Source organism: Lonchura striata, chromosome 10 (genome assembly GCF_050655825.1).
Source record: "Lonchura striata isolate lonStrDom1 chromosome 10, ASM5065582v1, whole genome shotgun sequence".
Lineage (NCBI taxonomy): Eukaryota > Metazoa > Chordata > Aves > Passeriformes > Estrildidae > Lonchura > Lonchura striata.
In genome coordinates this window covers 17,760,906-17,788,886 of record NC_140712.1, presented here as the reverse complement: position 1 = coordinate 17,788,886, position 27,981 = coordinate 17,760,906, and the positions used below count along the sequence as shown (strand labels likewise).

Below are 27,981 nucleotides of genomic sequence, written 5' to 3'. Positions count from 1 at the left end.
CTAACCCAGCACTGACAGCCCCACCCTGCACTAGCAGGGTCTCCTTGCACCATTTGAAGATGTTCCTCACTTGGCTTGGGGCTTTGTACAGTTTTAAGGCCATATCACAACATCCACGAGATGAGCAAAAATATGATGAGCCCAATGGCTTTGAGGTCCTGAAAATGAGCCTCCTGCTGCTGAAGGATTTCCAGGAGGCTGGCGTTAAACTGACAGGTACAAAATCTCACAGGGGTGTTTGAGGAATCCAAAGGTCCTGCTCAGTATTAATTGAGGAGAGGCAGGGAGCAAGGAAGTTATAATTCACCTCCTGTCATTGCTTGCCCTTTCACCACTTGCTCTGAAGATGTATTTAACAGGACATGTGTCTTTTTGGTGCCATTGAGGGTCATGGAAGAATTTTGAAACCAGAAAGCAGATCATACAAAGTTCCTCCAGGGAGATATTGTTTCATTATTTTTTTTCTTTGTTTTTGCAAGGAATGACTCAAACTTTGTTTCTGCTCCTGGGCAGCTGGAGGGCCCAGAGTGTCCCAGCACCAGCCCATCCTCAAAGTGCCCAATCCCAGCAGGTTATCGGGAAAGGAAAACTCACCCTGCACAAAGAATACAGACATTGTCTGCCCGCAGAGCAGGCAGTCCTCTCGGGTGTGGAGCTGGCTTATTCACAGCCAGCAGCAGCTGGGCTCCAGAACCCACACCCTGGGCCAGGCTGGGCTTACTGGGGACACAGCTGGTGGGGCCAGCCCTCCTGCAGCCAGCTCCTCCTCCCGCTGCAGGGGTCCCAGTGGGATGGAGGAGGGCTGCCCTGTGCTCCCTCCTTCACAGCTGCGGCGCTGGCCCCAGGTGTCACCAACCCACCCTCGGACACGGCCCCACACTGACCTCACTCACAGCCCCCTGCAGCCCACCAGCCCCTCAGACACCTACAGGTTTGCCAGCAAGCCAGACCTGCCCAAAGCCACTCAAAACCACAGATCTCTCCAAGAGCACTGGGTCAAGCCACACTCTGATCTCTCCTGCTGCAATGACAAGGCTCGGATTCAGCCCCTGGGATGGGACACAGGGTGCCCCCATGCCAGGCTTGTGCCTGTCACCACATTACCAAAGTCTCTTGTCCAAAAATCATCATTTACAGCCCTTCCAGAAGTTTTGCTGCCTCTCAGTGAGGGCAGGAGACTGAAGTGAAGGAAGCAGGATAAGGACAGAGGGCAGAGCCTAGAGCCGAACCAGCATTGGGATGCTCCAAGGCCAGAAGCTGTAGCTCCTTCCCCAGGACTCTGGTCCCTACAGGAAAGCAGGAGGAGGTGTAAGATATTCCTTTCTCCCACCTGAGCTGGCACAGTCCCAACACCACTGAAAATCACCTTGCTGACAGTGAACACAGTGATGCCACCAGCTTGGGAAAGGACTCTGTGCATCAGCAGCTGCAACATCCCCAAGGCTCCCCCGAGAGCAGCACATGCTGCCTCCACACAGCCATCCTGCACACTGCTGCCCCTTCCCAGCCCCAAAGCCCTGGCAGAGCTGCCCCACGAGGGCATCCTGACCTTCCCCAGCTGTGCAATTCAAGCACCAGCTCCCATTTCCACATTTTGGGCTGCCTGGCCTGCGAGGTCCCACACAAACACACAGAGCCAGAGCACTTCTGGGTGAGAGGCTTCTCCTGAAGCCCCCACCACCCTGAACACTGACCAACAGATTCTGCCCTTGATGGGTTTTAAGCTGGGCTGGTTTTGGCTTCTCACATCTATCCCCTAACTCCTCTTTGAAAAATCCTGTCGTTGCTATGGAAATAGTCTCATCAGTATGGGTGGAGCATAGCAGTACCGGCCAAAACTCCCTGTGGCTCCCAATTGACACCAGTTCCTAGGATCTGGCAGCACTGGAGGTTACTCCAAGTTGCACAGGGAATACCTTGGGCTTAAAGCAAAGCTTGGCACTGATGGATGAGTGAGACCCATCTGGGAGTCAAGGGCAGGGATATGCAATTCACCCAGGCATAAGCAGGTTAAAATGATAATTGAGGTGCCCTCACACTGGCTAAGGGGTGAGAGGGTTATAAACAGCAAAAAGCTGCAATTTGCCCCAGCAACACCCTCGCTTGGAGCCAGATGTGGCCACAGACAAGGGTAGCAAGAGCAGAGCTGAGCTTTATCACTTGCCCTGCCACCGATGCAGCCTCCAGGGAGGCCTCTCTGCCCACTCTGCCCTCCCCACTGACGTGAAGCTGAGCAGCAAGCAGGGTGTGAACAGCAGCCACCAAGCACTGTGAAGAGGGCTGGAAGGCAGAACAAAAATCTTTTCCATGTGGCAAAGAGAGCAGCATGTTGGGCAATTGCTACGTGCTCCAGTGGACCCACTTCACCCCCTCCCACCTGAGGGCCCCAGCTGCACAGCATTCAGGTTTGACACCACGAGAGCTGAAAACACTGGCAGAGCCCTTGCAGATGATGGATTATCCTTTACCAGTAGAGCTTGGACTGAGGTCCCCAGGCACCAGAGACCAGCTGAGTGGGAAATGCATCTTCTCCATGGGAGTGGGCAGCAGCACTCGGTGCACAGGGAGGTGCCACTGCCATGCTGGCAGGTGCACTGCAGTGTCATCAACCCCAGATTTAGGGTAAGGGCCAGGGAACCCCATCTCCATCACCCACCCAGCTGGGAGGATGTCCAACAGTGTGGACACCTCCTGCCTCTGGCCATGCTGGGGAGCTGTATTCAACCTGCTGGCACTTGTCACCCTGTCACCAGCTGCAGCCCAGGACAAATGACAGCAGGAGGCTCTCCTAGCTGCAGAACACAAACCAAGGTTTCAGCACTACCAGGGCTGTCTCCAGCCATTCCCAACCAGAGATCACATCACTGGTGGCAGTTTAACCTGCTGCAACCTGGGCTACAGCAAGGAGCTCATGGTGGACTGTCACACCACCAGCACTCATGGTGGCCAAGCACATGTGGAACCCCTTTCATCACTGCAAGTCTGGCAATGAGCAGGTTGCAGATGTTTTCCCAAGCATTTGCCTCTTGGAGCAGGGATTTTCCTACCCTCAAAGCTGATACCACCACACAGATCTCACCAAGTTTCACCATCCTCCCCCAACAGCCCTGCACAAATCCCCTGGAGCTGTCACACAGCACATGCCACCCTCTGCTCCCAGACCTGCTTGCAAGGGGGAATCACACCGACAGCACCAGGAGCTGGCACATCCCTTAGGCTCACACATTACTGGTTCCAGGGTGGATTTGAGCACAGCACAGAGCACTGCTGGACTCCACATTACAGGTGCATGACCCTGTTCAAAACACTAAAGAACAATTTGCACCATCAAGCTGCAAGGTGCACATCTACACTGCTACTTTGGGAGCATCTTGCCAGATCCCAAATGTTCTCCCCAAACAAATGGGCTCAAGAGAGAGGTTTGGGCTTGAGCTGTTACTGAACCATCCATGCCTGGTCAGAGATGCTGCAAATAATAGAAGGCTGCACTCCAGTAATTGTTCTTTCTCACCCAAATTCAGCAAGTTCAAGAGAAAGCAGAAAGCAGCAGCCAAAATGTCTCCCACCCCTGTAACATGCCCAGGGCATACAGTCCGTCTTGCTCCCTGCTGGCAGAAGTCTCATTGCACCAACCCAAAACATTTTGCTCCACAGTTTTGGGGAAATGTTAATGAAAGAATATGAAGGCAAAGCTTCCTGCAGAACAAAGGGACTCTACAAAATCAGCAGAGACCTGAATCAAGGACAGCAAAAGCAGGCTGCAGCCAGGGGAGCAGCCACCCATGACTCTGTGCCACTGTCACCTCCAACTCACAACACTCTGCCAGCACAAATCACCATCCTTCTGCAACATTTCCAAAGCCCTGGGTGACAGACTGCACAGTCCCAGCTCCCACGGTTCCTTTATCCCCTGTGACCCAGAGCTAACCTCAGCAGCAGAACAGGAACCATCCTGTATGATGGAAAATTAAACCATGGACCAAGCAAACAACTCATCTCTTGTCACACAGCAGAACTTTCAGGATGCTCTAAAATGCAGTTCCTCCAACATTCACATCTTCTCTGTCTTTACCCCAACTTGGAGGTCCCCTCCAAAACCTCAGCAGCACAAATGCTATGGTGAGGCCCAGCCTGGTGGATGCTGCCACCAGGAAGATTCTGCTATTAGGCAGCAAGCAGAACAGAATTTGGGGAGGGCACTCAGGTGGCTGCCTGGGTGCACCCCAGCTGCACCCCACAGCACCCCGAGATGCCCAGCAGAGAGCTGTGCCATTGCCTGCATAGCAGCACAGTGCCTCAGATAAAAACTCCCCACAGCCAGCACAGTGAATAAGATTACAACAAATATAAACTAATGATACAGCTGTCAAGACAGATTAGACTGCACAGTGTAAAAAATTGCAGGGCTGTTTAGTCACAACAATATAAGATTAATTTATCAATACAGCTTATGTGGCACTGGAGAGATAGCAAATTGAATAAGTGAATCTTTTCTACACCTTGCTCAAGGAGGGAGTCTCAGACCTGATGGGTGTATGGGGCTGGATACCAGTGAGGATCTGCAGGCAGCAATTGCCCAACAGGACAGGTTTGACACAGCCCAGGGAGATCTGCACCTTCATCCCAGGCTTAGGGGATGGCACATGTGCCACCCAAATGCACAGCTCTGCACCCATAAGCTCCTAAAGGTGCCCACCCTTCTGCAGTACCAGAGTGATGTTACTAAATCAAGACATCCAGAAGCTGCTGCTGCTGCAGGCAGGAGCCCCCCAGAGCCTTTTCCATGGTCTCCTCCAAGTCCAGCATCACAGGACTGGAGCTGTCTGCGTAACCTCACCTTTCAGCTCTGTCCCACTTACATTGTGTACATGAGCTGGTGCACACAGGAATCCCAGGCTCTAACACAGGCAAAAATATGCACAGCCACAGCCACCCATTGGGGGCTAAGTCCTGGCAGAACCAGGCAAGCTTGCAGCCCTGAGAACATCTCTCATGAGTTCCCAAAATGCAAGAACACGACCCAGAGGCCCTCAGAAGGTGCTTCCCTATTCATCCCACCGCTTCTACCCAAAGATTACAGCCCACATCTTTTCAGATCTCTCATGTGTTGTCATCTGTGGGTTAAAAAATGTGCAAGTAAGCAAATAGGTGCAGCAATAATGAGGCAAGGTTTCGATATGTGAAGGTGAGAGCACAGCAGCATCTGCCAATACGAAGGAAGCACCCGTTTCTATAAATATTGAAATCCGGTAATTATCATCATTAGAACTAGTTGTGATTTAGCCACAGCTCAATCCCAACAAGTAAGAATGGCATTTATTTGCCACAATTAGAACAGCTAAAAATACCTCCCAAACTTTGCCTGGTTCAGCCTTATCCCAGCAGGCTCAGCTCTGGGCAGGGAGAAAAGCAAAGCAGGGGATCACTTGGAGAACCATGCAGGGCTGAAAACACCCTGAAACACCCTGTGCTCTCACAGGAACACCAGGACACCAACACAAGGTCACCCCATCTTCCAGGAGCCCTTCATGGGAGCTCTGCTCCATGGCTTTCTCCCCAGCTCTGGTTCAGCCCAGCCCCACAGGGGTGGCTGTTCCCTATGCAAAGCAGCATTCCCTCTAGCAAGCTACATTTTCCATACCAAGAGCTTCTTTGCAGCTGCATCAAAAGGCACAGATTTGCTTTAAAAAGGCAAGCAGAAAAGCCTGGCTCAACCAAGCCATCCCACTGGCAGTGGGGAGCTATAGCCCTGGTGGCACCCAGAGGATCCAAACCAGCCATCACTGAAAGGCACATGGTTTCCTCACCTTGCAGGAACCTTGCAAGGAGCCTCCACACACTCAGCATTCCTCCCAGGCCCCATCTGAGTGCTGAAGGACTCCTAGAGCTCAGCATGCTGGACAGACAGCTTCATGGATGAACCTCCTGGAAGACCTCATCCTTTCCAGTTTCTACAAGCAACTCCTCACACAAAATCCTGTGAGCAACACCAACCTGTCCTGTCCTTCCTCTGCAAAGTGACCAGAGGGCCATCACCTTTCCAGAAGCTTTAAACATGAAGGGACTTGGCCATCCTCCCTTGGGAATACATCTGCATTCCAGCTGCCACCAGCAGTTTCCCAGGCTTTTTCCCAATGATAAATAAATGCCTGTGAGGTGCAGATAAAAATCACAGGAGGCAGCACCTCAAAGCAATAAAGTCAACTCTCAGCTTCCTATCCAAGTCTACAATCCAGGAGAAAATCCCCATCTGCTGACACAGATCACCCAGGGCCATCTCCTCGTGCTCGTTCCAAGAGTAAAGATTTTCCCTGAGGAAACGTGGCCAGCTCCCCCGGCCAGGGATGTTCTTTCTGACAGTCACGGTGAATATTCCCCTGCTTATCCCATAATATCTGGCCAGGGCTGTGAAATGGCAGCTCAGCCAGTCTCTGTGTGCGGGGGCGAGTGATGAGGTGCTGCTCCCTGCCAGGTCCCAAAAGTCCATCCCAGCCCCTGTGGCCTCCACCTGCTCCTCCCTGAAATGCCTCCAGCCCTGGGATTTCTCAGCCTCCCTCCACGGGTAATCTGACCTCTCTGGTGGCTTTTTTCCCTGCTCTGTTTGCTTCTGAACTCTCTCCAATTTGTCAATACTCCCATAATAAGGTGCCTCAAACTCAGACCACATTCCTGGACTTTTTTTTATTATTGTTTTGAGGGTTTCTGTTGTTTTGCTTTGCATTTTTTTCAGTGAGAATAGCCAGGTTGTAGCTCTGCTCCCACAGCTCCCCCTCTCCCCAAACACTGAGTTTAGGGCCCTAAGCCAGTTCTCAGTCCATTTGGCAGTGTCATACCCAAGGCAAACTGAACTAATTTTGAGAGTAAGATTTGGTGAGACACTATATCAAATGCTTTGCTAAATCCAAATATATTAGGATTTCCACGTTCTGCTCAGCCACTAATTTTGTGATTCCATCAAAAAGAAAAAGCAATCAGGTTTGTCTGGCAAGATTTATTCTTTCTAAATCCCTGCTGTTATTGCTCATGCTTTCCTTATCCTCTAGTGCTTCACTTTCTTAATACTGCAGGACTGGAAGCGTTTGCTGGAAATTTATTTTTGCTATTTATATGGATTTTGAAAACCTGCCTCTGCTCTCCTCCGCTGCCCCCTGCCTTTCCCACTGCTGTTTAGCATCCCTGTGCTCCCACCAAACACATCATCTCCTCCATCCTCCTCCCAAAGGCAGAGCACAGCAGCATCATAAGCCCAGTGCTAATACACAGCTCAGACTCAAGATACAGGAGAAAAACTAATTTAAAAAAGTGTTTGGCAGCAGGAGAAAGGTCTAAAGGAAACACCCAGCTGGGTCAAGCCCAGGTCCATCACAGAGCATCACCAAGAGTTAATATTAATGCCTGAATCAGCCAGCCTGAGCATATCCAGGTTTTTCTTGCAAATTTTCTGGCAGCCACAGTCAGGGTGATCAGGAAGAGCTGAGCCTCAGGGGACACAGGTCAGTGCCTTTCCAGGGGATGGACACGGTCCGTGCTGGGTCAGGGCCAGCACTTCTGTAAACCAAACCCTGAACCACTCATGCAGTGGAGGAGCTCCTCCAGGCCTGGGACTCGCAGAGAAGGGTCAGGAAAGGCTGCATTTCCCTGCTCTAGGCTGGTACCCCAATTCCCCATTCATACCTTGAGGACTGAGGTACTCAGAAATCCATATCACAAAGCACTGAGATCTCCTGCAGAGTTCCCCTCCCCAGTGAGCCAAGAAGAACCCTCTAAGTCCTGTGCTCACACAGCAGCTTTTCAGACAGCACCATGCCAAAACATCCCATGGGTGACCCCATCCCCACTCTGACTGTGCATCCACTGCTCTGTGGGAGCAGGGCAGAGCTGCCCCTGCATCCCAGGCTATCATTCACTCCTGCTCCTTGGAGGAAAAAGGCAGTTGTGTTGGAGTGCTCACCAGGGTTAGCAAGACTCAGTGATCTGTACACCAAATAAACCTGCCTGGGTGCCAGCTGCCTGCACACCCTCGGGACACCCCAGCAAAGCAGCAGAACTTCCAGCCTGCCTCAGGGACAAGCCATGAGCTCCAGACAGCCTTTCCCATGGACACTGACACCTCCCCTGGCACATCCTAGCACACCCAGGTCATGGCACAGAGCTGATGCTTGGCTTCCCACACCTCCATCAGGTCAGGTGTCTGTCACACCCTGTGCCTCAGCTCCTGTGTGCTGTTTCAGGGGAAAAAACACAGCGTGGTCATCCCAGCAACCCAAAACTCAAACAGGGCATCAGCACCCAGCAGAAGGCCAGGTGAAAATTCCCCATTACTCAAGGGACCTCTGCTGCCCACAGCTCCTTCAGTGCCCACTGAAGGGAGCTTACACAGGGGCACAGTTAAACTAAGCTATGGCATGACCCCAAGCACTCAAGGGATAAAAGGAGATTTTTCTCTTTACTCCAGCTATTTTTACATCTCAGAAATGTGTCCTGGGGGAGTAGCCAACCCCAGGAACCCTGCTGAGGGCTAGGATACCAACACCCTCCAGTTTGCAGCCAGCTGGCTGCAGCCCAGCTGAAGATGACAGCCCAGCCCTGCTTGCAGAATGACCTTCCCCACAGGCAGCCAGGCAAAATGTCCTCCACCAGCTCCCACTGGCAAGTGAGTCCTGAAGGAGCTGGTGGGAGGGATTAACCCACCCTGGACAGCTGCCCTCCATCACCCCATCCCTCCCCCCAGCCTCACCAGGGCCCAAAATTTACAGCACAGGTAGAGCAAGGGGGTCAGCAGTAGAAAACTAATGGGGATAGAGGATTTACAAGGAGGGGCTGGATTCGGGGGAGGCAGAGCAAAGCAGAGGGTGATTTACAGGGTCAGCAGCAATTTACACAGCAGGTAGCACAGGGGAGACAAGGATTTACAGGGGCAGGGGAGAAGTGTATTTTATGGGTCTTTCCTGGGAAATGAGCATCTCCTTCCCCTGACCGCTGTGCCCCGGGGAGGGATGTGGGAGCTGATGGATCTCCAAGGAGCCTCCCCTTGTTCTGGAGGTCACAGACAGGCCATCAGAACCATCCCTATCCCAGCATGGCTGCATGCTGCAGCTGGTTTCTGCTTGGCCACAACAAGCTCTGGGTTATTCCAGCATGCCCTTGTCCCAGCACTGCCCCAGGGCAGTGTTCCAAGGGCAGCCTTGGTGCTCAGTGCCTCCAGGGAAGCTACAAACAAACCCTCAGACATCTCCTCCTGGAGTTAGGGGCCCTTCCTACCTCCTGGCAAGTCCCACCCTGGTTTCTCCCCCTGCCAAGGCTCCTCCTGTCACTGGGACGGGGCTGCCAGGCTGGGGACATGGTCATGGTCTGCTGTCCCTCCACCCCATGGTGGGTGCAGTGAGCCAGCCCCAGGGCCACCAGCACAGACACACACGAGTCACATCAGCCACTCTCCAGTCCCATTTCCCAGCTGCTTCTGGCCCCCAGTAGGAGCCAGGGGTTGGGATCAGCCCCACACATGACCCTGAGCACATCATTTTGGGCAAGCAGGCTCTTTCCCTGTCCCACCGCATCTGGCCCCCCACTCCTGAATTGCAGCAGGGCTGGTGAGGGACACACTCCTCAGCACACAGCACAAAATGTGAGGGGTGGCAGCATGTTTGGGTCTCCAGCTACCACAAATTTCCCAGCCCTGGCTGTCCTGAGGTGGCAGGTGCCAGGCTGGGCACAGAGACACGAGGGTGACACCTGGCCTGCTCACACTGCACTGAAGCAAGGAAAGGAAAGAAAGAGATTGGGAAAATTGTCCCAGCACAGCAACTCCACCATGTTGTGACCTCACCTTGGAGCACCCTGTGGCTGGTCTCTGCCAGCTCAGGAGGTGACAGCTCAGCTTCACATCCCGGAGTGAGCCAGGACACACACCCTGCTGCCCCCAGCTGCTCCCTGCCACTGGTACAAGGCACAGGCTGCCCCTCCAGAGGTGACATTTGCAGCACGTCATGGCCTGGGGACCAAAGCTTCAGCCATGCCAGCTGGAGGGTGCCCCCAGGTGATGTGCCATCCCACACCTTGCATGCTCCTACATTTGCTCCCCAAAAAGAGGCTTGCAAAACAAGAAGTGGCGAGGCTGATCCTAGAAGAGCCAAAAAAAGGGAGAATTCACTCTGAATTTCATCTCATTCTCCAGACACTCCCCTATTTTGTAACAGATACAGGAGGCCACATGCTAAACAAGTGCAATCCCTGCAGGACTGCAAACCCCAGCCTCTTGCAGCACTGGGCTGCTCAGACAGGGGTGCAATTACACTCATGCCACGAGCAGAGAGAGGGATGGAACAGCTTTAAGCATTGACCATAGACATCCATGAAAGCATCGAGCACTGCCCAGGCCTGGTGTGGCATAAAAGAGGTGAAAATAAAGCTGTGAGCAGCCTACACAAAGCTAGAGAAGTTCCTCTCTTCCAGTCTGGAGAGATGCAGCTTTGGCAGCCCAGACAGGTCACACTGGGCAATATCCCAATGTGTAGGAGCCCAGGCAATGTCCCATCGTTTGCAGGTGAGGACTCACAGCCCAGCTGATCCCACAGATCCTCAGAGAGACACTTGGGCAGCATCCCAAACAAGCTGCTCCCCTTCTCCATGTAAAATTTCAGAGAGGCACAACAGCAACACTCAGCTCGCAGCCACCAGAACCACAGACAGCAGCAACACCACTGCCCCCCTCCTGCTCCCCCAAAGTTTGACTAAAGCTCAGGAGTATCTTTGCTTTTATAAATCTCTGCCTTTTAATGATGGCTTCAAGGCTCAGAGAAAAAAAGACCCATTAAACTCACTGAATAAGTTAATGGGGCAGAGAGAATCCATTTCAAAGCCACCCCAGGCTATTTTCCTCTGGAGCTAAAGCCTGAATAAGCAAAAAGGAAAAATTAAAACTGTACAGTGCTTTGCCAATAAATAACCCCCAGTGTAATCTGCTACCAGGCAGGCCTCCATTTGCAGAGATAATAGGATGCAGATCAGCTGCAAACCACCTCCCCTTGCAGAGACCACCACCTTTTGATTGCAATTAGCTGTGCTGAAGCAGGAGCCTCCATCTCCTGCCTGTCCCCTTCCACGTGCCTGGGCAGGAGGGGATGACATATCCTGCAGGAAATGCCAAAATCCAGCACTGGGCTCTGCAATTCCCAGCATCAAAGCTCCAGGCACACACCCCTGCTTCTCTGCCTCATTTTCCCCAAGCTGTCCCTTCATCCCTGTCTTCTCCCCCTCCTTCAGCAGCAGCACTGTGGGTCCATCCCTCACCCATCAACCAGAGCCCACACACAGCTGCTCCTCCCCAAACACTTAAAAAAACAAGTGCATGTCCCAGAGAGCAGCAAAAAAATATAAAAATCCCTGCTTGTAAACGTTGATCCCACTAGACACAGTTTGTTTACTATTTAATATTTGAAGATGTTAATTAAGTCTCGGAATAAATAAATCTATGCTACCCATGCCTTTTGGAAGGCAGGGATCCTTCCCTTGGGGCCAGAACATGCTGGGTGCTGGGCACTCTGCTGGGTCTGGGGACAAGCCTGGGGCAAAGCCTGAGCATCCCCCCAGCATCCCTCGGGAAGGAAAGGCTGGGAGCATCAGACACCTCAAGTCCTGGGAGGGAGCACGGGCAGGACAGGGCACAGAGAGGAGCATTTCCAGGCAGGGGGGCCCATAGGGGCTCCTCTTAACCCTGGGATGGGATCTCAGCTACAAGCAAGGAGCCAAGGGCTTGTGCTTCCTAGAGGATGAACCCACAAAGTGCTGAGGGTCACAGACACCACCACCATCCCCGCAGCGCCCCGGCAGCCAGGGCTGCTCCAGCGACCAGCTACAGACACTCACATCCCTCCCAGCTGCCCAGAGCCAGGACAGGCAACCCACACAGCTCCTTACCTGAGAGCATCCCTGCTCCAGCTCCTCCCAAAACCAACACGCAGCGCCTTCCCAGCAGCGGCGAGCGCTGCCTCCCTCACACACAGCCCCCCACGCCTCTCAACATCCACAGCCCGGCTCTTCCACCTGATACCTCTTCAGCCTCTCCCAGATCCGCTCCAGCTGCATCCTGCACCTCGCCATTAACCCCCACAGTGCCGGCCCTGCAGAGCTCCTCATTGCCCCTCCCTGCCCAGCCATCATCCCTGCACCCCCCTGCCCTGCCTGCACCCCTCGGGCTCAGGCTTTGCTTTGGTGCTCCCAAGGACACCCTTCAGCATCTGCCCCGACCTGAAACGAGGGGCACAGCATTTCCAAGGGAGCTGTTCTGATGCTGATTCAGCTCTGTGCCACTTTGCCCTCTCCCCTGCAGAGTCTGGGACAGCCTGTGAGGCTGGAAGCACTGATGTGTGCAGAGTCCCTGTGAGGCTCAAAAGAGGAAATAGTCCCCAGTAAGATTCAGCTTCTCTGAACAGGCACAAAGAGAGCCCCAGGAGGAAGGGATGCCTTCAGCAGGCTGGGGAGCTGGGAGCACACAGCATCCTTGACCCTGTGTCCCACTAAACTTTGCCCCACAGGCTGCACAGCAGCAACGACCAAATGACTTGGGGGGCCTCCACCTTACTTTTCCTGGGAAAATTTTGGCTGGGAGAGCACAGACAAAGCCAGGATCCACCTCACTGCCCCAGGAACACCCATCCACATCCTGGGGGAAAGAGTTTTGAGGACAAGAGAGATTTTTCCAGCCACAAAAGTCACAGAGCTCCCCACAGGCAATCCCATCTGTACTAATATTAATAATAAGTAACAAGGGATGCCCAAGCTGGCCTTGTCTGCCTGGATTAGGAGCAGGCAGCCCAAAGGAGCATTTGCACAGCTGGATCACAGACTGGAGAGCCAGAACTCCTTGTTCCCAGCCCAGGTCACTACACAGCATTTCCATGGAGAGCATGGGATGGGGGATGAGGCCAGGGCTGCTCCGGGAGCAGAAGGAAATTCAGCAGCTGCAGGCACCCGAGATCTCCCCCATGTGGCTTCATGTCCTGGCAGGGTCAGGAGTTGAGTTAGAGCCTGGCATTTCTGCAGCTCAGCTGAGCATTCATATTCCTAATTTATCCTGGCAAAACCCTGAGCATGCAGGGTCCTCTGCAGCAGCACTCAGATTCCCAGCATCTGTTTGAGCATTTCCACATTAACATTTCCTAGTGGGAACCTCCTGGTGAGAACTAGTTAAGAGACAGCCTTGCACAATCTAGAAGGATGGGGACTTCACCCTGCTCACATCCTACCCACTTCTCAGTCCCCCAGGGACAGTGCAGAGCTGCCAGCAAAGGCCCCAGTGCCCTGACCCTTCCCAGCACAACTGAGCCCAGCACGGAGCTGTAGGAGAGCTGCAGGCAAGAGGCTGCACGAGGGGCAGCACTTGGGCTCAGCCTCCCCCTGCATCCCTCCCTGGGATCCCAGGACCATTTATCTGTCACTTCAACAAGCACTGCAGTCAGGAATAAGCACCCCAAACTGCATATGGGCTGTCAAACTCCCTTAGGAATCCTTCCTGACCTCTCTGCTCCACTGCTGGGAATTTTGTTTTTATTTAAAAGGCAGTTTTTATTTAGGCAGACCGAAGCTGGGGGTGACGTCACATGCAGGTACAGGAGGGGCACAGTCACTACAGGCTCCACTGTCCACCACACCAAAACACTGGGTGGCAGCTGGAGGAAAGCTGGCTGTACTCATGGCTCTGGCTTCTCCTTCAGCTCCTCAACTGCTACAGCACATGAAAACAAGCTAAAAATACAGCACATATTTTCCTGCTCCCGCCCTTCCAGGCAAGCCAGCTCTCACACAGAGGGGAACAGGGAAGGCACCCCAGTTCCTTGGGGCCTGGAAACTGGGTAGTACATCGAGGGTGGGAACACCCAAGGACACAGCACAGCAGGGTTGGTGGAGCTGCCCTGTGAGCTGGGCACTGTTTCCAGTGCAGTGTTCCAAGGGGACTCCAGAGAGATTTTAGTCCCCCTTTCTTCAACTGAAATGAAGCCCAGGCCCTGAGCAGCATCATGGCTCTAACCCAGGATCCATCACCCACTCCCCAACGCACATCCACCCAAATGTTGCCTCTGCCATGATGCTGGGGGTCCATTTGCTGTTGCATTGCAGGACCACAGGGTGTCACAGCCTTTGCATCATGCTGGCAGCCCTTGGCAATAGCCAGCAGGGAAATAACCAGCCCCTCTTTGGCCCAGCTGCCAGGGAAAATGAGAAAATCCCATGAGCTGCACAAGGAGGATGTCACAGGGTCAAGGCCCTCACTCACCCTTGCTCTGTCTCACACCAGTGTCTTCTCAGTCTTCCTCCCTTGGAGAAGGACATGTGGTCTCTTTAGCTCTCTGATCTCCATCCAGCCTGTGCAGCAGTTTTAATCAAAGGAGCAAAGAACATTTTACCTACTCTGGAGGCCCCCAGAGACAGCTCTCAGCGTGTGCCCTCTTGTCTCTGCCTCCAGGATTTCTCCAAGCACCTCTCTCATGTCTGCTAAACACAATAGGACCAATAGAACAGCCTCGTTTATCCTTCCCTCCATGCTTGGCCTCTCCCTAAACCCTGGCCAGTGCTGGGCTAAAGGATCTCCATCCTCACTCTGCTCCTTGCAGGCCAGCTCCACGACTGCTCCATGCCTCATCTTCCCCACCAGTAAAATGGACAGACCTATCAGAGGTTTCCTGGTAGGATCACAGCCAGAAGCTGGTCACAGGGCAGGTCATGACCCCGATCAGGCTCTGCTTGCCCAGCAACACCTTCTCACTGCACCTGCTCTGACTGGGCCATTACCGTCCAAAAAGCTGCAAAGCACCTCAACTCACACACAGGCTGGAGCTGTATCTTGCAGCACTGGTGGAAGAGCCGTGGGTAGGTGGGGATGCACTGACCACATCCTCCAGCAGCGGCACAGAAAAGAAAGCCACGACCCAGCAACCCACTCGGCTCCTAGGGGAGCATCCGACACCAGCGGGTGCCCACGCAGGAGCGGGGATGCCGAGTTAAGTGATCCAAGAGGGGTCCAGCAGCACGGGCACCCAGAGCAAATCTTTGCAGCGTGACCGCGAGCAGGCGGTGAGCCGGTCCCCGGAGCTCCGGGTCCCCGGAGCCGGCCGTGCCCGCGCACCCCGCATCCCGGAGCCCGGCCGTGCCCGCGCATCCCGCATCCCGGAGCCCGGCCGTGCCCGCGCACCCCGCATCCCGGAGCCCGGCCGTGCCCGCGCATCCCGCATCCCGGAGCCCGGCTGTCTGCCGCTGCCGCTTGCCCTCTAGCGGCACAGCCGCCTTTAGACGGGAGCAGCGGAGCGGAGGAGCCGGGATGCGCCGGGCCGAGCGGCCGGGGCTGGGCCGGGATGCGCACGGGGCGGAGGCTCGGCCGGGCGCTGTGGAACATCCCCGGGGCTGCTCGACTGCCAGCGCTCCTGCAGCAACAGCCTGGGTCCGGACCGTGTCCTCTCTGGGGGATGACGGGGACAGCCGTGGTGCCGGTGCTGCACGCGTGGCTCTCAGGAGAGCCACGAGAGGTGAGCGAGCTGCTGGTCCTCATCTCCTTAGGTGGGCGATGTCCAAGTGCGGCACAAAGTGCAGCCTCTGAGCAAGGAGCTCGCCCACAGCACCTCCTCGATGACAGCTTTGCTGTGCACCCCTTGGTGCACAGGGGAGAGCAAGAGGATTTGGGGGAGAGCAGAACCCACAGGCTGCTGTCAAACACCTGCTTAGAAAGCACCTACAGCACCTGTCGAAACCCCATCTGCAGGAAACACTAAACTACTGCTATTCCACAGTGCCTGCTAGTAACACTCGGAGTTACAAGCACTACTAACACTCCCTTTAGAAACATAGCAGGCTTAGGGCTTGTTTTACTTCCCACTTGTCAGCAGCCCCCTAAATGGATGCACCAAATCCAGCCATAAACTCCTGGACAACACCAAGCAGGAGCTCTTCACCCAGCAGGACAAGCTGGTGTGCCAGGGTGGCACTGGGAAGCTTCACCAGGCTCAATCTACCTGCAGGGCTCCCCAAAGGCGATCCCATGGGACATCTCAGGGACTGTTTTTGGGGTTCACTGAGGGGGCTGAGCATTGCTGGGTGCATGGGTGGTCACAGGGCTGTGGGAGATCTTGAGCAACCTCATGCCAAAGCACATGAAGATGCTTTGCTTCACAGGGGTGAGCTAATAACGTAAAGCAGACCCAGAGAGCTTTCCCTGACTGAGCTCTACAAAAACCCTTAGACAGAGGCAACACCCCTCAGAGCCTGCAAATACAACAAGGCAGCTCCTTCCTCAGCCTCTTCTTCCTCCCATTAAACATCTGTCCTAGACCTGAAACACCTCTGTCTCACCTCTCCAAGTGTAAGGAGACAAGCCATCAGTCAGAACCAATTTAGACCTCCCCAAAACCTGCAGGACATGAGGACTTGGGACATGTCACATGCACCCTGAAACCATCTGGGCCACCAGCTCCTCCTGTCAGGTCAGTAGCTCAGGCCCCATGTTTGGCTCAGAAAGAGTCTGGGAAGTGCTGGCAGGCACCAAAACTATCTCCTTCCCGAAGAAATACCTGACATCACCTGTGCCCAGAAAGTGCCTCTCTCCAGGATTGGTCAGCAGAGAGATCGACAGTCAGAGCAGGGCAAGGAGCCAAGAGCCAGCCCACAGGAAAGGGGGAGGATACAGATCAGTGCTCCTGGCTTAACTCATCTCTAGAGCATCAAGACCATAAATCTCAGCCCAACTCTTTGTCCCAAATATCTCTGCACCCTTTTCTGTCCTCAAAGCTTGGTGCTGCACCCACCTCCCCCATCCTGACATCCTTGAGGATAGACACTCTGCATGAACAAGAGCCCTGCAAATCCAAGATGGATTGAATTAGGGACCTTTTTGATCATCTCTGGAGCAGCCAAAGTCTCTGGGACCAGGAGATGGGAGGCTTTGGGAATGCAGAGCTCTTCGTCTCTGGAGAGTAATAGTACACAAAGCATACTGGGCACAATGTAGCTGATTCACAGAGAGGAGAAAAGTTTGTGCCTGTTGTCTGAAGCAGAGCAATCAATAATTTGAGCATCTCAGGAGACTTTCTCATGGCTGCTTGGGTCACCAACATAAGTTCTGCTCTCTCCAGCCCTCCCAGGAGGAGGCATGCCCTTTCTTGCTTGCTTCCTTCCCAGACACAGGCACACAGGAGCATTCCCTGTGCCTCAGCTCTCCCTGCACCAGCAGGGAAGGGGTGCTGCTGCTCCGAGCACCCCCTCGCTCTCCCCCTCTCCACATGCTGCAGCTCCCGCGCAGCGAGTGGGGGCTGCGCTGCCGCTCCCCCCACAGCTCCCAGCGCTGACGTGGCTCTCCCACCCCCGGCCAGGCCCACGGCATGGAGCAGATGCTGCCACGGACTTGTGGGACAGCCTGATGGGGAAGAATGAAAATGCTCCTCTTGTCTATGGAGGAGAGCAAGATGCTTCCTCTTGGCCCTGCCAGCGGGAGCCAAAAATCCTGCTCCCACTGTGCTCCACAGAGGAGCAACTCAATCTCCTCTTGGGTTGCTCGGAATTCATCTCACCTTGCTGAAAGCAACTACGAGCTGCACAGATGCACTCTGACTGCCCACCCATCAAGTGTATTTTACCATGAGAGCCCCCACTCTCCCCAGCGAGGCTGGGTAAGGAGCAAGGATTTTTGTACCGGGGACATCTCCCTACCTCGAGGGAGCCCAGGGGTGACACATGCCGGCCACCACCGCCTGCCTAGCAGCATCTCCGCAGTGCCATAGCAACAGCTGAGAAGTAGGGAGGCCCAGATGGCAAAACTCCTCCGTCTGTCCTTCCCCACGCGCGCTGCCGGCACGCGGGCGCTGCCCACGCTGCCAGCGGGGTGAGCCCCCGGCACCCCGACACCGGCCAGCCCCGCATGCCAGCCAGCCCCCCGCTGGGCCAGGGCTGGGGACCCGCCGTGCCAAACACGCCAGCTGCTCAGGGGAAGGGGCTCTGTGCCACAGGAGCTCCGGGATCAAAGTTCTGCCTGTGCATCTGGTCGTGCGGTGAGTAAAGCCCGTGTCACAGGGGTGAGCATCTCTGTAAGTCACACCTGGCTGGGGACACAGCAAAGGTCACCCAGCTCACAGGAACAGCGATGGCATAGACATGCCCCAACCCCATGGTGACCTCTCCTGAAATTGGGAGGGGGAAGCACAGAGCATGACTCCAAACTGGAGTCCAAGCTGCCTCTCTGGCTAGACAGGGCTGCTGGCAGCGCTCACAGGATCTGTGTGCAGGGTCGTGTCTCCAGGGATGCAACTCAAAATCAGGTACGTTTCTGGGCATGCTGGGAAAGGGCACAGGGGCATCAGCCAACCCAGCCTCCTCTTCATTCATCTTAGGGCAGGAGCCTCCTGCCTTTCCCCTGCCTCACGTCTGACCTGGCACCACCTGGCCTTGCAAGGTGGTGTGTTACTGTCCCCTTCAGCCCAGCCAGGGCAGGAGCCACCCAGCCCTGACTTTTACCAAAAGGAGGATGTGTGGGAAGCCTGAAGCACCAGCAATTGAAGCAAAGGCCATTCCTTTGAAGGGTGCAGCAGGTGGCTCGATGGTGGGGTACCACACTGAGGGCACCCACAGGGCTGGCCTGCCCCACCATCCTCCTTGGGCAGCACTACAGTCTGGTTGTCCCCTGTACCTCTTCTGTTGTCCTCACCAGCCACTGAGAAGTTATTTGACCCAAAGCTCCTGATACCTCAACTCAATGCTGGGTTGGGGTGGGCTGGCATGGAGGGGTTTTGCCCTCCCTCAAGGGGGTGACATAGACAAGCCCTCCAAGATGGCTCGTATTGCTTTTTTAAGCCAGCTCTCTGAATGGGCTCTGGCAATCTCTCATCAGCAACACTCAAGCCCTGATTTGGAAGCTGAGCTCTCTTTTGGACGTGAATATGGCTCTGCCTGGTCGCAGGGTTGTTTCACCACCCCACACTCCATTTGCTTTTTCACCAGCTACAAGATGGAGCAGCGACCACCACCTTCCCTGGGGCCTGTGGGGAGGTTCCAGCTGGGGCACTGCATCCCTCAGCCACTGGGACAGGACTGAGCCCCCCTGCTCACCCCCAGCCCAGTGGGAGAAGGTGCTTTTGCCCACTGGCTGCCCACAAGCTGCCTAACGAGGCCAAATCCCCCGAGAGCATGGCAAGCAGGGGGAAAACACTGTTCTTGCCCAGCTGAATCAGACTCACATGCCAGGAGTGATTCAGCCATGACCAGGCTGGGCTCCTAGGCACCCTCACCCCAACACCCATGATGTCAGGGCTGGCAAGGAGAGGCCTGACATCAGCCTGAAAGGGTGCAGGACCTGATGCCTTCCGCACAAGAGCATGAACGTGGTTCAAGTCTGGCTCGCAGCAGTGACCCTTTTGCTGGGAAGCATCCCTCTCACATAAATCAACCCTCTGCTCCCAGAAATATCCCCTGTAAACCACCACTGCCTTCCCTGTAAGCACAGACCCTTGTGGAAAGTTTTCATTCGTGCACAGTCTCACCCCTGAGAGCATTTTGGGGCTCACCCCAGCCCTGTGCCTCAGCCCTCCCAAGCCCAAAAAGGGAGGCACAGGTCCAGCAGCGATGCAGGGGGTGGAGGAATGTGCTTTGCTCAGTATGAAGCAGAGAGGCATACGAATTCCAGCAAAAAACTGGCACCTTCTTCTCCTTCCCCAACTTAAAAGAAGCTCCTTTCCAAAAAAAATACCCAATATCTGTTTCTGGAGTTGTCCATTTGGGTTTTTTCTATTCCCCCATTCCATTTTATGGACTGCTTATCAGCATTTTTCATTTTCAAAGCAGTAAAGACATTTTCTGGGCACAAAGCACTCGTGTAATACTACCTCTCACAGCAGTTCAGATGTCTGTGCATCTGACAAGGCAGAGTCGCTCACGCTGGTAGCTCCCAAACCCTTCCCTGCCTTTCCTGCTGCTCCCCGCCCCTCAAAGGGTTAAAACTAAACCACAACAAACAGCGAGCACAGGGAAAAAAACACGAGTTTCTCCGACTTCCCCAGCATCACCCTCATCCCTCCAGCATCACAGGGAAAACACTCCAGCACCGCGACGCAGGATAAATATGGGGCAGTTGGAAGGGGAGTGTTCCATTAGCTCCCCCCATCCACTTTCCCCATTCCTGCTGTTTGTGTGGAGGTTTGCTGGGAAGCGGAAGGCAGGGCTGTGGATTCAGGGTCAGTGACCTGCTGAAAACCTGCTTGGGCATCACATGAACCCGTAAGCAAGCAGGGGGAAAGCAGCTCCCGTCATCTTTACCCAGCAAAGGTGATGAGCAGAGCTGCAAGAGATGCACTGCAATTACTCCATGGTTCTGCTGCAATTGCACTGTGAGCAAATAGAACAGCCTCAGGAAGAGACCCAAAGCCCTCTGCCTCCATGCAACCATGCCATCGAGGTGAAAAAAATTAAATAAATAACCCTCCATTACTCATTTCAAACCTTGCTGCATTTAACTGCCAGAATAAAGGATTCCACCTCTTCTCTGCTCAACTCCCACTGGCAACTTGCTCTGGGGGCTACATTTCCCTAAATGCTCACATTTCAATTAGCATTAGAATAATGAAATGGCTCAGAGTTCATCTCACCCAAAAATGTACTGGAAAATAAAGAGCAGAGATTGGAAGCAATGAGGAATTTTTTTTTTTTTCCCTCACACACACAGAGCATGATGGATTCAGAAGAAGGAAATATATTCCTTTCTTGACTCCACACTGATGAGATTAACATGGGCTTTGCTAACTGCCTCTCCAAACAAGGATAATGCAACTTCTAGTTGATTTTCCAGATAAACAAGCATGCAAACAAACGCACTGTGCTCAACTAAAAATATCTCGCTACTCCGATGCTTCTTCCCACTGCCACCACCCCGAACCTGAAACGCACAAATCCTATCGTGGCACCACGACAAGTTACAAAATTATAACGATGTGAATTAAATAAGCTACTTAAGGGACATCTTAATGTCCTATTTTTTTTTTCTCCTCTTAAAAATGCAAAACCGCATATCCCCAGATACACTCAGCCAGGGCAGAGAAAGGGAGTCTTTTCTGATGTGGGAATGTAAAAAATAATGACATTTTAACTGGATACTAAGTCTCAAGAAAGAGAAAACAGTTCAGAACTTGTTTTTCTTGCCCAATTTGGGTAAATATGTGGTGGTGTGTGGCTGTGGCGTCCGCGCTCCCCTTGCAAAAGCCAACAGTTAAAGGAAGCAGCAGCTTTAGCATCTTCGCCTGCTGCTCTCTCTTCTGCTAAGGAATTAGATCTCATTTACTTTATTCCTCTTAAGCCTTGGCCAAACTGTTGCTGGGCTTTTTATGGTTTTTTTCAGGGGGGATGGGGTAAGGGAAAAGCCAGATCTGCATCCTCTGCCCGGGGAGTCGGGCTGAGCCCAGACAGCGCAGCGATGCCGGGGGCACCTGAGCCCCGCACGGGCAGCCCAGCCCGCACCCTGCCGCGGAGGGGGAGCCCTGGGGGACCCCCACTTACATGGAAGTGATGTTCCTTGAGATGTCCGTGATATTGATGCTCGTGTTGCCATTGCTGCTGCCTGAATCCTGCCCTTCCAAGAGAGGGAAGAGGTTCCCATCATCCGGCTTCTTGCAATTGATGTCTGTCTTGCTGCAAAGACAATTAGCAGGGCAAGCCAGCACCGAAAGCAGATAGTCTCCCCAAATGCTCCAGAGCAAAAAAACCCTCCAGAAAGTGCACTTGGTAGGGCAAAGAGAGACATCCATCTCCGATTGCTGCTTCTAAAAAAGAGGAGGAGGAGGAAAGGGGGGATGGAGGGAGGGGAAGGGGGGGAAAGGGGGAAGGAAACAAAGACAGAGGGAGGAAAAAGAAAAAAAAAAAAAAACAACAACAACAACAAAACCTCAAGCGATCAGCTGCAAAAATCCTCCAGCAGATGAAATCATGCTGGCAGCTGGCTGGGAGAGGCTGTAATTCCCGCTAGGGCAGCGGCCGCGGCCGCGGGCGGGGATGGATGCATGCCGGCCCGGCCGCCCGCCGCTCCCGCAGCCGCTCCGGAGGATCGCAACGGGAGGCTAGGGAGGGAGGGATGGGAGGGGAGGAAGGGAGGGAGAGAAGCAGCCGGGGAAATAAATAAATAACAAAAACGGTGCGAAAGTCACCAAGTCCCACCTACTGGGCAGAATTAAAATTGACACACCTGCAAAAAAAACAGACAGAGGGAGAGGAGGGGGCGATCTCCCCTTCCCATCTCTTCCCTCCCCCGGCCAGGCCAGCCCTGCTGCGGCGGGCACAAAAAGCAGGGGAGGAGGAGGAGGAGGAGGAGGAGGAGGAGGAGGAAGGCTTGCAAAGAGAACTGGGCTCCGCAATAAAAAGGATTCCCCACCCCCCTCCCTTCTCCGCTAAAATCAGTGGAGGAGGAGGGGGGGAGAAAGGGGAAAAACCCCACTGCTGGAGCCCAGCTCAGCCCCGGGAGCCGAGGAAAAGTTGAAGCTGGGGTTAAATTTGTGGTGGGGGAGAGCAGAGGGGCTTTGGCTCGGCTCCTGCTTTCTCAAGCGCTTTTGGAGGACGATGCTGCCTTTCGCTTGGTTGCTGGGTGGGTTTCACCCCCTCCTCCCCCAACCCGGACATAAGGGTGGAGAGGAAAGAGAGATTAAACTGAACTGGAAGAGAATAAAAGCCAGTGTGGATTACAGCAATTTAATTTTTTTTTTTCTTCTTCTTCTTCTTTGGAGGATCCTAGCGAGAGGCAGATCAGACGGCTGGGTGTGAAAAAAGCGACTGAAGAGCATCCAGGAAGGACTTTCTAGAAAAGATGCACCACCCCCCCAGCCCCTAAAAAATACATTGGGGACCAAGCCGGCTGCCGGGAAGAGCAGGCAGGAGCACCCACGGTCGGGGCTCCCGTCCTCCCTCCCCTGGCTTCCCCCTTCCCTCCTGCAGCAGATTCTGCAATCAGACATGCAAAAAAAAAAAAAAAAAAAATCCTGAAAGAGGAAGACTGAAGTGTTGAAAAGGCTGAGCTCAGAGCGCCGAAATGGCATCAGGAGAGCAGTGAGTGCGAGCTGAACAGCAGAGCGAATTAAGATGCATGGTGCATTTTTGGCAAGCACAAACCCAAGCAGATCAGAGCTCTGCTTAATTTGCTCTGCTTTTCCACAGCGCTTTTCTGCATGCCTTTTTTTTTTTTCTTTTCCCTCTCCCCAATAGTTTCATGTCTCTGCTCCTCTGCACAGAGACACAGCAATAAAGGGATGGTGCTGCAGGCAGGAGCACGGGCAAGGGGAGGAATTACAGGTGCAGGACTCCACATATTTCAACGGTCTACTTCTGCCAGCACAGGGCTTTGCACAAGGAGGAGAGACAGCTGAGCCAACACCTTCAGGCTCCCTTACACACCCAGAACCATCCTGCTCCGGAAGGGGCACCAGGATTTGGAGGAAAAGAGGGAAAAAACTCCACTGAGAGGATTTGCAGCTGGGATTCATGCACCCGTGGCCCCCTGCAGGGAGCCTGTGCCCGTGGGACATGGGCAGGGCTCCTGCTTGGGCAAGTCCTCACCCACTGCTGCCTCAGAAGCCCTGGGAACAGCAGAGATGTGCAAGGGGATGCTCATTCCAGGGCATCAGTCCTGCTTCCACGGGGTCTTCTGGGGTGCCGGGCAGTTTCACCAAGGCTGGTCCTGCCAGGGCTCCTAGGGGAAGCAGGTGCATTGAGCTAGAGAAGAAATATCAAGGTAAGAGCTCCCTGAGCTCCACCTCTTCTGAATTACCAAAGTGAAACCCCTGGAGCAAAAGAGGTCACTGGAGTGCCTGGCACTGCAAGAAAGAGGAGGACAAGGGTGAATTTTGTAGATTCCCACTCCCATGAGAAGCATCTCCCATCCAGAACACCAGAGAGGGAAACACCCAGGCATATTTTCTACTCTCTGCCTCAGTTTCCCCACTTGCATCAGAGAGAAGCCATTCTTGTGCCTCAGCCCTGTGACCAGACTGCAGCAGACAATGATGGAAGGCACCATGTCATATCCTCCAGCCCATGGGGAGCACCAGGCACCCCACAATGCCACTCAGCATGTGGGCTCATCCCCCAGCAGTATCAAGGATGTCACCCTGTCCCCAAAACCAGTGCCCAGGATGATACCAGGGCTTGCTTTTATACTGGAGCTGGTGCGAGGTCACAGACTCTTGGTGGCAGCTGGCACCAATCACACCATCCCATATAAAACCAGTGGGAGGCCATCAGCATACCCTGGCATGTCACTACAGGGCAGAGTCACAGGAGAGGGGGACACATTCAGGGGACACACACCCACCTTGGGGACCCACTGCAGTCCTGCAACACGGCAAGGCTCTCTTGTGGGCAGATCAGCACTGGGACCTGGAGGAAGCCACTGTCACCTGGAGGAAGCCACTGTCACCTGGAGGAGTGCTGTCACCTGGAGGATGTGCTGTCACCTGGAGGTGCCAGGGTGGCACTGCTTGGCTGGGGCTGCACACATGAGCACCCTGTCCCTCTGTCCCCAGGGCATGGGTCACCCCTTGGCCTGGAGCAGAGTACAACTGCAAACAAAGCACAACCACAGAGAGGCTCTCAGGTCCCCTGAAATCTAGTGACCAGCTTTGCCCTCTGCTTGCAAAGCCAAGGTTTAACTCACAGAAAGTTGGGGGGAGGCTGTCCTGGCTGTGCTGGGTGTGGGGGACACAGGAGCCCACCCACCCCCTGACTTTCCCACCCTGCTCTGCCACCTGGTGTCAGGCAGGCCCTGCTTCATCCTGATGGGAAGGGTTTGTGCCAAGCCTCTGCCACTAACAGATAAATCTGCTCTCGCAGAGGAAACGTGGCCAGGCAAAGCAGGGGAATGGGATGAGCAGAGCACCCAGCTCGGTGCCCGAGGGCAGGAGAAAGAAACTGAGGGGTTGTTCTGGTGCTGGCTGCCGGGAGATTGGTGAGTTCTCTGAAGGAAGAGACTGCAGTGACAGCAAAGTCCCTGCCACAGGGGGAAGATGACAGCAGCAGAGCTGGGTTCTGCTTCCCCTGCTCAAAGCCAGCACCCTTCACCTGTGCATGGACAGAGAGGAGCTGCTGCCCAGCAAGGGCAGTGCTGCCATTTGCACACCCAGACCCAAAAGAGGACGGGGATAGTTGGGAGCTGCCCCTGGTGAGAACACGTCATTGCTGCTTCCAACCCTGCCTGAATCCCTCACTCCTGTCCCTGTGGAAGAGGGAGGCAGGAGCAGGGCATGAGTGATGGGGCTGTCAGAGCACAGAGATGGTATCTCGAGCAGAGGCCTTGCCGTTATTGCTGTGAGGGATGCTGGCAAATTGCTCTTTCAAGAAGCATCTCCATGAAGAATGAAATCAGTGCTTCCTGTGAGAACTTTGCCCCACAGGAGCTCAGGGGCGAGGCTGCCTCTGGCCCTTGGGAGCCTCTGGAAATTTCATGGGATGCACTTGGCCAAAACTAAACCCGAGTTCCTCTGCAGAGAGCTCCCCGTCTGCCCCATCCCAGCTGCCCTCTGCATGGGGACACCAGTTGCTACTGAAACACTCATCCCAGACAAAAGAGCAGGGCTAGGAAGTGCCTGAGGAGCTCCTGAGCACAGGCAGAGGTGAAGGCAGATTTTTGGTTCTACTCTTCCCACCACCAGAGCTGCCTTTAACCTCTCACTCTCAGGCTGGCTGTCCCCTGGGGACAATTTTCCCCCCGCATCACAGGCAAAGGCTGCCCAATGCCCTGCTTGCCTCCTGAGGCCTGCAAACACCAGAGCCCCCGGGGGCAGGACCAGAGAGAGATCCGTGCTCCGATATCTGCTCAGTCATCACAAGCTCCGCCATCCACCCGAGCCTCTGATCTCCGCATCGATCCCGCAGGCCCGCGCCGAGCCCCGCTCCCTCTTACCAGAACACCACTCCTGCTCCCTGAAAATGATGAGCTGACATTTTCCCAGCCCTCCTCCCATCCAGGAGGATCTGCCAGCAGCAGGACGGCTTTGCACACCTCTGACAGGCAGCCAGGCCCCGCCAGGCAGCGCTGCTCGGTCAGCGGGGTGCGAGCCCTGACGGGAGAGGAGGGAAAGGGCTTCCTGCCCTGCCTTGCCAATCCACCTGCAGGCTCGTGTGCCCCTTTGCAGAGAGACCCCAAAAGCTGCACGTTGGAGAGAGTCTAGCTTGCAGAGTAAATGCCCAGGTGCTAGTGCCATCTTTCAGGGAGGCATGTCAGGGTTGGTTTGAGGGCACAGCATCCACCATGGCATCACTGAGATGGGCTGCAGGAGGAAAATATCAGCCCCTGCAGAGCCAAGGGGCATTTGCCTCTCACCTGAGCAGTGCAGGCACAAGAGCATCAAAAGTGTTGCTCCCTGAAGCAGACCTCCTTGTTCCTACTACCCTGGGAAGTGCTTGGAAGCATCTTTTGATCTGATGTCTGTATTGCTTTGCAAGTGCTTGGCAGGAGGACCCCTGTGCAGCAGGGAAGGTCACATCCTGAACTTGGGTCAGCATGGCTCTGGGAAACTGCAGGAAGGGGGCCAAGGAAAGGTGTGTGGGACAATTGTTTTTGGGCAGTGACAGCTGTGTGATGAAAGGTGATGGTCTCAGCTCAGGGACATCACTGTGGTAGCAGACTCCAAGCTTGGGTTGACCTTGACCATACTGTGGACATGTGGGGACAAGGGCAGGATGAAGCCATGCCAGTGATGTCCTGTCCATAAACTCTACAAGGCTGATAGCAAAGTGTAGGGAAAAACATCTGACTGAGAACTATTTGCTCAAATTATCAGGAAGGAAAAATCAGGAGAAAATATATTCAAGTGAGGTCTAAAGAAACAGCTCTGTCACGAAGATAACAAATATTGCTGTGCTTGCATTGAGTGTTGGGACCTGAACCAGTCTCCCACCCAGGCTGCTCCTGAATTAATGTGCCTGGCCAAGGAAAAGGGCTGGTCATGGCTGCAATGTCCGAGACATGGTCTGGGGAGGATGTCTGCAATTAGTATATATATATATATATATATATATATATATATATTTTTAATACAGAAACAAAGGTCTCAGAAAGCCCAAGGAATAGTAAAAAGAATAACGTGGAGCAGATTATAGCTGCCATCAAGGAATCAAGGCAGTGCTTTGATCTGGCAGCAATGCTGGGCAGAGCCAGTCCCTCCCCAGCCGGAGGAAGGAGCAGAATTCTGAGACTGGGATGGGGAAGCAGGGCCGGGCTGCAAAGCCCGAGGGCACTGCTGGGAGAGGAGCTGGGAGGGAGCTGCAAAGGAGTCCCGGGAGGCACTTGAGATGGCCATGCTGCAGGCAGATAAGGGGAATTACAGTCCCAGCATTGTTGCTCTGATGTCCTGCCATCTGCAGCTCTCTCGGGGCGTTTTACACACTCACAGCCACTCGCCTGTGGGCACCAGGAAATTCGTGATGTGAGGGGCTGGGACACGCAGTCAAAGACACAACCCTTGCCAGGACAAAGGAGCAGAAGCATCCATCATTTTCCCCCATGATTTTTCCCTAAATCAAGTCTGCTCGTTCAAAAATCCCACATTCCTGAATCAGTCTCTTGACAGACACGTGGAGTATTTGGGACTGCAGTGGGATCATAGAGTGCCTGAAACATCCTACACTGCAGGACCTCGAGGTAAGAAAAAATGCTCTGGATTTTAAAATTAATCAAAATCAATTGATTAAGTAGGCCACAAGCCTTCAGCTTTTCTTCAAGCATGTTTTTAAGAACAACAGGAAGAGCTACATCCATGCCAAGTCCTGTTCCCTTGCACTGTGAGGTTCCATCCAAGTATCCCAATCCTCCAGCCAGGCACAGGTAGCCCTGGGAGCTTCCCTCGAGCACCACTGCCTGGTTCATGGAAACTTGGGCTGATGCTGACATGCTGGGGAGGAATTGTACAAAAGGAATAGTGTCCATGACACACACCTCATCAGAGAGGTAACAATGCTCATCTCGGGCCCTTACCAAGC

At 54.1% G+C, this 27,981-nt stretch overlaps 1 protein-coding gene across 2 annotated transcripts in view; it reads right to left on the bottom strand.

Moving 5' to 3' along the window:
• Positions 1 to 22,302, bottom strand: part of NTRK3 (neurotrophic receptor tyrosine kinase 3) — a 202,119-nt gene extending 179,817 nt beyond the window's left edge. The window contains exon 1 of one of the 2 annotated variants that reach the window (XM_021530339.4): positions 21,520 to 22,302. In XM_021530339.4, coding sequence (XP_021386014.1) covers positions 21,520 to 21,767 — 248 coding nt within the window. In that variant the 5' untranslated portion in view covers positions 21,768 to 22,302. The remainder of the gene's footprint in view (positions 1 to 21,519) is intronic. The other variant, XM_021530338.4, reaches the window with a different exon arrangement.
• Between the last annotated feature and the right edge of the window lie 5,679 nt (positions 22,303 to 27,981).